At 37.3% G+C, this 8,647-nt stretch overlaps 1 protein-coding gene across 3 annotated transcripts; it reads right to left on the reverse strand.

The window, feature by feature from the left end:
- Nucleotides 1-255: 255 nt before the first annotated feature.
- Nucleotides 256-7,735, reverse strand: LOC108673558 (probable cyclin-dependent serine/threonine-protein kinase DDB_G0292550). Of its 3 annotated transcripts, XM_018161408.2 has the most exons (7): nucleotides 7,690-7,735; nucleotides 6,869-6,919; nucleotides 5,089-6,206; nucleotides 4,689-4,772; nucleotides 3,984-4,118; nucleotides 2,762-2,970; nucleotides 256-1,005 (listed from the first exon to the last, which is right to left on the reverse strand). In XM_018161408.2, the coding sequence occupies exons 2-7, from the start codon at nucleotides 6,878-6,880 to the stop codon at nucleotides 1,001-1,003; spliced, it is 1,563 nt and encodes a 520-aa protein (XP_018016897.1). In that variant the 5' UTR covers nucleotides 6,881-6,919; nucleotides 7,690-7,735; the 3' UTR covers nucleotides 256-1,000. The 3 variants fall into 3 exon arrangements, with proteins under 3 accessions (XP_018016897.1, XP_018016895.1, XP_018016896.1); XM_018161406.2 differs by lacking the exon at nucleotides 256-1,005 and having other exon boundaries at nucleotides 1,367-2,970; XM_018161407.2 differs by lacking the exons at nucleotides 256-1,005; nucleotides 3,984-4,118 and having other exon boundaries at nucleotides 1,367-2,970.
- Nucleotides 7,736-8,647: the final 912 nt, after the last annotated feature.

The following is an 8,647-nucleotide window of genomic DNA, read 5'->3' on the forward strand; positions in this document are numbered from 1 at the left end:
TATATGATTAATGTTAATGGTCGTCATTATATATTTGGAAATTTTTGATAATCGATCACTTGATTCAATACATATTTTACAAGATCACAGATAATAACCAACATCGATCAAAGTAAGATTGACGACTCATGAATTTTTCCAATCTGAAGACTTTCTTTGTTCATAACTTTCTATATCTCCAGGTCTGTATGAGTTTTAAGCTATTAAATATCAGTGGAAAGATTAAGGAAGACAACACACATTTATCATTTATTATTTTATTTTACAGCATTTGGCGCTATAGTAGGATCCTACTTCTAGTATCCTACTCCTAGTTCATTTTTAAGCATTTTAAAGTATATACGAGTGTCCCTGCCTTCTCCTGCGCTGCTACTGATCAAACCAATGCTAAGGTGCATCATATAAAAACAGTTCTAGACATTCAAGAAAAAGATTTTGGATGATTAATTGTATCAGCAGACATTAAGAAGCTCATTACATATTTTAAATTCTCCTTACAGATGTACTATTTATTGTACTATGTACTATAAACGTCACGACAAATGCAACGCCACGGATATACACGGAGTCGCCTCGAAGATTTCTGAAGTTTGCATAAATTTCCATGCAGAAAATTGACGCCAGATTTCGCAAGCGTTTGATTTTGAAGTGATATTGACGTTAAAAAAGGCATTTATGAACAGAATCAACTTTGTTTTAGTGTAGAAAGAAGAATAAGAAGAACCAGGAGGTACAGGCTTCCCATTAAGTGCCATTTGGTCATCACATGCCGAGACAGGTCACCAGAAAAAAGGTGTTACAAATACTCAAGGGTTGAAAGGGTGGAAATGTGTGAGTTTATAACGTAAGATCAGCTGGACATGTTAATGATTGGAAGGATTTGACGGCGCTGAGGGGATGCACGCAGGATCGAGGTGGGGAATATAGGGGACACAGGACGAGCAGGCAGGATGTCGAGGGGAGGTCATCTTTTCCGTGATAAGGACACCGGAGTTCCAGCTTATCCTGTAACGTACAATTCGTTAGATTTAGATATTTACAATTTTTGTTTGATAACCAGAGAAAAATGTAATTTATTCGTGATTGTGCGTTGGCACAATCTATAAAGAAACGTGAGTTAGCTGACGAAGTATAGTAACAATTTTAATTAACGATTTATAGATGCGGCGAAGGAACTACACATTGTCCAATTAATCCTAATTATTATGAATAATCATTGCTTTAAAAACTGAAAACACATATCTCATGAGCCTAAAAAACTTCGATCAGTTTTTGAAAATCTGATCAATGACTTCACTTTACAAACTAAAATTATTTTTCATTGATCCGTTTACTATCCTTATAAGTAAAAAAATTAGAGCTCAGTTATTTGGCTTAAATTTTTAATGAATAACTTCTTAATTAATATCAATTTTGCTGGCTATAGTGTAACTTCTGTTAAGTGTAAATCCTATCGATACAATAACTTAAATTATGTTATTTAAATCGAATCGAGATTAAAAAGATTAGCTGCGGTAGCTGTAAGAAGCCGCATTGCCAGAAATGCCGCTTTTTCTATCACTTGCGAGGGCAATGTCCACCGGTCGACTGTTGACGACATTCGTCAAGTCTAATCTTCTTGGGTTTCTGCTTCGAAAGCCGAAGTTGGAACCAGTCTGCTGCTGCAAAAATGGATTCCCGAAAACGCTGCCGGTGTTGGCAGTGAGCCTCTCAAAGCGCGGGAAGAGTTCAACATCGTTGCGGTTGTCATCGAACAGCAAGCCTCCGCCGAGGTTGGCTAAGGCATTAGCGTCTCTGTATCTTAGTTCTAGTTGGTCATTATCTACCAAACCGTTATTTAAGAACCGGGAGAGACCAGATCTCAGGAACCGAGGCGAGTTCAGAAGAGAATTTGGCGAAATCGGCCTTCCTCCTAAGTTAGTACCGGTAAAAATGCTAGGATTTGTTCCTAATGTATTTGTTGGGAATTGACTCTGCCCAAAGCTATTAATTCCAACTGAATTGAATGGGAAATTATTGGGAGTGAAGCCATTAATTCCAAATGAGTTTAATGGTAAATTATTGGTTGCAATGCCATTAATTCCAATTGAGTTTAATGGTAAATTATTGGGAGCAATGCCATTAATTCCAAATGAGTTTAATGGTAAATTATTGGGAGTAAGGCCATTAATTCCAATTGAGTTGATTGGTAAATTGTTGGAAGCAATGCCATTAATTCCAATTGAGTTGAATGGTAAATTATTGGGAGTGAGTCCATTAATTCCAATTGAGTTGGATGGTAAATTATTGGGAGCAATTCCATTAATTCCAATTGAGTTGAATGGGTTATTATTGGGAATAAAGCCATTAATACCGAATGAGTTTGCTGGGACATTATTGAAATTAAAGCCATTGTTTCCGAAGGGAGGGATTGGGAAATTATTGTTATTATTAAAGGCGTTAGTTCCAAAGGGAGGGATTGGGAGGTTATTGGTATTAAATCCGTTCGTTCCGAATGAGTTAAGTGGAAAATTGTTGAAATTGTTGAGTCCATTAGTGCCTAATAAATTAAATGGACGAATATTGGTATCAAGTACATTAGCACCAAGTGAATTAAAAGAATTGGTATTGAAATCTAAACCGCTGGTTCCTGAACGCAGTGATTGAGACAAGAAATTTTGCCGGGAAATATCGTCCGGGTTGAAAGTTCCGAACCCAAGAAGGCCCGAGTTTAAGCCGCCTGGGAATAGCCCACTAAATAATGACGTTCCAAACAGATTACCTGATCCCAGTCTGTTGGGGTTGTACAAGTTTTGAATGCCATTGTTCCCGAAGCCAGTGTTCTGTAGTCCGGTTCTTAGACCGCTGGTGTTGCCAAAATCACCAATGCGGGACGTGCTAACGAAGTTTCTGTTATTGACGCCCAGGTTGCCGAAGTTTGTAGACTGGAGGCCAGTGGGGTTACCGTCGCGGTCGATTAGTCCCAGGCTTCTGTTACGATGGGAGATGAGGAAAACGTTATAAAATTACTTTACTTTCTTCTGATATTTTTTAACTCTGCAGATGTAGATTTAAAAAATACATTATTGAGTTGGCAGTGAATATATGGGTTAGGTTCAATTCAGTATCACAAGATAATTCACTTTATTTCTCACTAAAATTCTTCTAACAAAGCACAAATATCAAAAACAGCTTCTAATTAAACAACAATGTGAGATATTTGAAGCTACAGCATTTTAAGAGGATTTTTAGTCTCTAATCAAATCAATTATTTTTCGTTTGGAAACATCAAATGAAAATGAGAAAAGTAAATGGAAATTGGTGAAGAATGTTTAGGAATATATTGCTTGAAAGTTTTTGTGTAGTTAATTATGTATTTATGATCATCTAATATTAATGCCAGCAGTTTGGGGTGCAGAATTAAGTAAGAAAGTTTAAGTAAATTATATATAACTTTAAATTGCTGAACTCCGACATTACTTATTGATATTTATTAAAAAATATTCAATATTTAAATTTGAAAAATTTCAAACTACAAAGCTTCTAACCTAATTAAATTATTATACCGGCAGCATGGACGCACCGACATAGCACTATTATGACAACAGGAAATAAGTTATTCTAAGTGTTATAGATCGACGAATGAGAGCACATAATTTTTACACCTGCACTTTCATTCACATAATTTATGAATAAACGAAAATACTCTACTTATACGTGCCCGAACCCTTACGGTCAAGGTCCAACATACTTATCAGCTCTGCCAATCTATGGTGTACGTTTGTCAAGCTTTGGTATGTGTTTTTAAAGTTCTAATTCAAGTTTATCAGATTCCGGTGTACGGCTTTCAAGTTCTGGGGTTAATTTGTAAAGTTTCGGTGTATGTTTGTCAATTTCTGGTGTAGATTTATCAAGTTCTAATGTAAATTTCTTAAGTTCTGATGCATATTAGTTAAGTTCTGGGAAAAATATTTTTACATGTTCATTGATAAAAATGTTCGGACCTGGCTCGTTGGGCGGCTAGGACCTGGAGACGCGAGTGTTCAGGCATGACGGGCAAGTTTGGACTCTCCACCTGGAAGCCGTTCTCGTCCGCTACGTACCTAACGCTCACGGGGATACCTTCAGGAGACGTGTACCTGCCAGGGGACCGAATTGTGAGGTGAGCTCGGGACAATTTGTACGTTACGTACTTGTATGTAATATTTGTTCCGATAAATAGTAAATTTTGCACATATTTTAATTTTTTAGATACCAATAGGAGATTTTAGACGCTTGTTGATCAGTAAACCTGGTAATTGGAACCAAATGTACGAGGGATCACATGGGTTTGATAATTTTTCATGTGGCATACGCTTCTGTAAATCAACAAATATTTTCCTAGCTAAGTTCTGGAACAATGGTGGGTTGGAATAAGATTAATCGGTCAATTAACAATTGTTAATTCAAACTCAGGACCGAAATGCACTCTTTCGGAACAGGCGATTTGAGCACCAGCAACAGCTCTCCATCATCACTGTTCCGTGACAAACGAGCTTGAAAAAGTTAATCTTAGTATTTAACTTTGAAATATTTCCCACACATACTCCTTAAAAGCAAAATTATCCAACATAAAAATAAAGTTAGCATTACAAGACTAGTGGTAGCAGCAAAACTAATAACTGTTTTAAAAAATAAGGGTGTGTGCGGAATCTTATTCATGAACTCACGAGTATGAGCCTGTGACGGCGCGCGAGTTGGGGCCAATCAGACGACTAGCTTGTTGTTGAGTGATGCCGTTGTCGGTTGCGAATCTGGGAAGTAAATTGAATATTTATCGTAGGAGTAAGAGCAGGCAAGAATTTACGATATTATTCTGCTGTTAGATGTTTAATTTATTCATAAGAATATTTTAATCTTGATTATGCGAATGCTCGCTTTCAAGATTCAGTGATTAATTCAAAGTTCGGATTTAGAATTGTATGATGTTTTTTTATAATTTTGATTCTCCCTTTCGCTTCCAAGCGACAATAGAGGTGTTGCTGGAATACATACGATATCGGAAGAAAAATAAATCAGAACTTTGATAAAAATAAAATAAAGTCTTCATCAAAATTAAAATTAACTTACTGATAATCGTATTGTCCAAGCCCATCATTGGAAGCGTCGTACAGTAATGTTCTAGACAGGCCTTCAGGTGTGGGGACCTGACTGCCAAAGTTTGAGGGACTGCCGAGAAGTCTGTTGCCTGACCTCAGACCAAGACCAGGGTTGTTGTTCAGAAATTGGTTTGTTTCAAAGCCACTTCCGAAGCCGTCGGCATTATTGAACTGGGTATTTACCAATCCATTACGAAGCTGAGAGGTTCCCAAGCCGTTCCCAAATCTTGATCCGAATTGCTGATTTTGCAGCGAATTATCAGAAAATGGAGTTCGTCCAATCTGACCATCAAAAATCTCATCTGTGTCGAAGCGGTTTCTAGTTCCAAACGGATCTGAAGATCCAAGGCGATTGGTAGATCCAAGCTGATTGGAAGATCCAAACCGATTAGTAGATCCTAGCTGATTGGAAGATCCAAGCTGACTTGGAGATCCAAGAAGGTTGGAAGAACCAAGTTGGCTGGATGAACCACGCTGGCTAGAAGAACCAAGCTGGCTGGAAGAACCGTGCTGGTTGGCAGAACGAAGTTGGTTGGGAGAACCAAGCTGGTTGGAAGATCTCAACTGGTTGAGTCCAAATTGATTCGTAGAATCGAATTGACCATTTCTTCCTAGTGCTCCTAATTGGTTCACCGATCCCGGTTGGCTGGTCAGTCCCAAGTTGTTCCTGAGAAGTTGGCTCGTGCTGACAAATTGATCCGTTGTACCCAAGTTGTTCGACGATCCGAGTTGGCTTGTAAATCCGACGTTATTTCTCCGTCCAAACTGGTCTGACAATCCGAATTGGTCCGAAAATCCAAGGGTTCCAGCTGTGCCTACAGTTCCACCCTGATTGAAGTCAGACGTTCTCGTAGATCCAAACTGATTCAGTGAACCAGCACTGCCTCCAAACTGATCTTGGTTTCTGAATTGCGAGAGTTGACGACCTGTTCGAGGTCTTGTGTTGGCAGTAGACTCGTCTTCGATAGAAATGTCATCTCGAGAATCTTTGTGATTAGCCAAAAGTGAATCTTGGTTCATTTCTCGGTCAGCTCGGACAGGGGAGCCAAGCTGAACTATAGTCACGGTGCACAGCACCAACCAGTACATCTGTAGATACAACAAAAACTGTTTTACTACCTTCCATAATGAAAATACATTCATAGATTATCATGTATCAAATGTATTTAGTTTCTAAGCTAGTTTTACATTTTCTCGCTGTTTCCATTTTATTTCATTTATTAATAATGCACTTGTATCATTAATTTGCGCATATGCATGCAAGACATTGAGAACAACAAATTTGTGACAAAAAAGCTACATTATGCGTTCGAAGATTGTCTGAAAGCAGCATATATACTGAGCTAGCGCACACACGAGGAATGATATTTTTGAGATTATATTTAATATTATTTTTAAAAAATATTGTCGTTTTAGCTATATTTTCTAGCTGCTCGGTTTCAATCTTTCACGTGTGCATTGGGAATTCAGGTAGGATATAGTGGATGAATCCGCTTGTATTTCTGATTACAAACTGTAAGCTCGTTATTTGCATTTCTAAAACGTTACAGGCTTTAATGTTGGACAAATCAACTCGGTGATTCTGACGGTATAAAGCGAGTAGTGGCATGATTAAATTCAGCTTCAATTTTCAATTGTCTATTGAATCTTTTGTGACATTCATAATTTCTATTCATTCCCGTATTAATTGACGTGTGCTCATATTGAAATGTTCTGCATCCATAGGTATTCTACAGCTAAAATATACTCACCATTTTCCCCATAGTTTAAAAGCTTTTCTGAAGAAGTGTCCAACGAATTGCCTGCAAAATTGAAAAAAAAATTGGTTAGACATCCAAGGTGGTTCAGTGCTAGTGTATTCAATTTTGAATAAAATGTATGTATATCAATGCCAAGGTTTTTGGCTGCCATGATAGAAATGAATGCTATTGTATTCAACTTGCTTCCGTTTCTCAGGTGAATGATATTGCACTCAATTTGTTAATATCATGAATATGGTTCCGTTTAGAGATGAATTTTAATGCATTTAATATGTTAATGCCGTACATTCATTACCGTGCTGGAGGTGAATGTTAATGCATTCAATATGCTAGACGTGATTCCTAGGAGGCGGATGAATGCTCGATGGTAAACTTTCCTCTAAAATACTCGAGTTGATTAACTAGTGAATTCCTTGCTTCAACTTGCTGTTGTTTATTTCAGAAGAACATTTAACGCTATGAATTTATAAAAAAAAGTTACAGATCTAGATCAATTCCATACAATAAAATCTTAGTTAATCGATTATTAGTGACTATCATATTCAGTACCAATTATGACTAATAAATAATTTATCGGATAGATTTGATTGATAAATTTAGAAATATATTTATGACTAAATTAGCCGATAATTGAATGACTATATGATTAAATGTATTTCACGTGTGCAATAAATGACTAAATTTATTAAAAATGTGCAATAACAGCAACTAAAATTAATCATGTAATGAAATATTATTTATAAAAAATAGTTACTAGCGTTAATTTATCATAATAAATTATACCTGATTTTCTATTTATTCTAGCTCCGTACCTGAGACTGATGAGCGATGACCAGATGTTTCAGGGGAGCGCCGCGGTGCGAGTGTGCTCAACATGCAAAGCGCCTGCCCTTAAATACTCGCGGGAAGTTGGGCATTCCTGGGCATAGCATTGCCATGCTCTCACATTATCTGATGCAATTGTTAAGGTTGAACGGACAGCTATAACGAAGGGCCAGGCCGGCCTCTAAAATGAATACAATGCGGGCAACATGTTTCGTATTCGGTACACGAATGCAGGAATCGCGACATAATACGTTTGGGTGAGCAGCTTATGCGCTGCGCACGAGTGATGCACGAATACGAAGCGGTCGAGAAGAATTATTAACTTATATTCGTCAGAATTTAATACAATTGGTCATTCTTTGAGTGTTTATGATAAATCAGTTCATACGAGTACTTCGACGCGAAAAATTTGTGTTGACGCGAATTTTTAACCGTTCCCTCGGCTCCGTATCATATTACTGAACTCGCGTATCGTTCAGTCTTGATTTCAAGAATTCTTACTTTCCAAGGTCTCATTCTGTATTATTTATAACATTGTAATTCTTAACAGGAGCGTTTTTAATGTATTTTCTCGACATTATGTTTGAATTCAACCTGGATGTACACTAACTGAAATTGTAGGTGGTACATTCATACCTGATGGATCATGAAAGTGAATGTGAAACACATTTGGAAATTTGTTCACTATTAACAGACGGAAAATTCTTACGCGTGATGTGATACGGCACAGGTGATTATACTGAGGCAAAACACGTTATGTGTTTTGCACGTTAGGCAAAACATGTTATAAAACACGTCATACAACACGTTACAATTAACACGTTATGAAACACGTTGAGGCAAAACACGTTATACGCTAAGGTGATTATACTGAGGCAAAACACGTTATGTGCATTGGCTACACACTTTTCGTCATCAAGTAATGAGCTTTATTTTCTTAGAGCA

Source organism: Hyalella azteca, unplaced genomic scaffold (assembly GCF_000764305.2).
Source record: "Hyalella azteca isolate HAZT.00-mixed unplaced genomic scaffold, Hazt_2.0.2 contig1740, whole genome shotgun sequence".
Lineage (NCBI taxonomy): Eukaryota > Metazoa > Arthropoda > Malacostraca > Amphipoda > Hyalellidae > Hyalella > Hyalella azteca.

Coding starts and splice junctions, on each gene's coding strand:
- LOC108673558 (XM_018161406.2), bottom strand. Junction 4,773..5,088: donor CTTGGACAATACGATTATCA/GTAAGTTAATTT, acceptor TTTACTTCCCAG/ATTCGCAACCGACAACGGCA. Junction 4,119..4,688: donor GCCGTCACAGGCTCATACTC/GTGAGTTCATGA, acceptor GTCCCCTGGCAG/GTACACGTCTCCTGAAGGTA.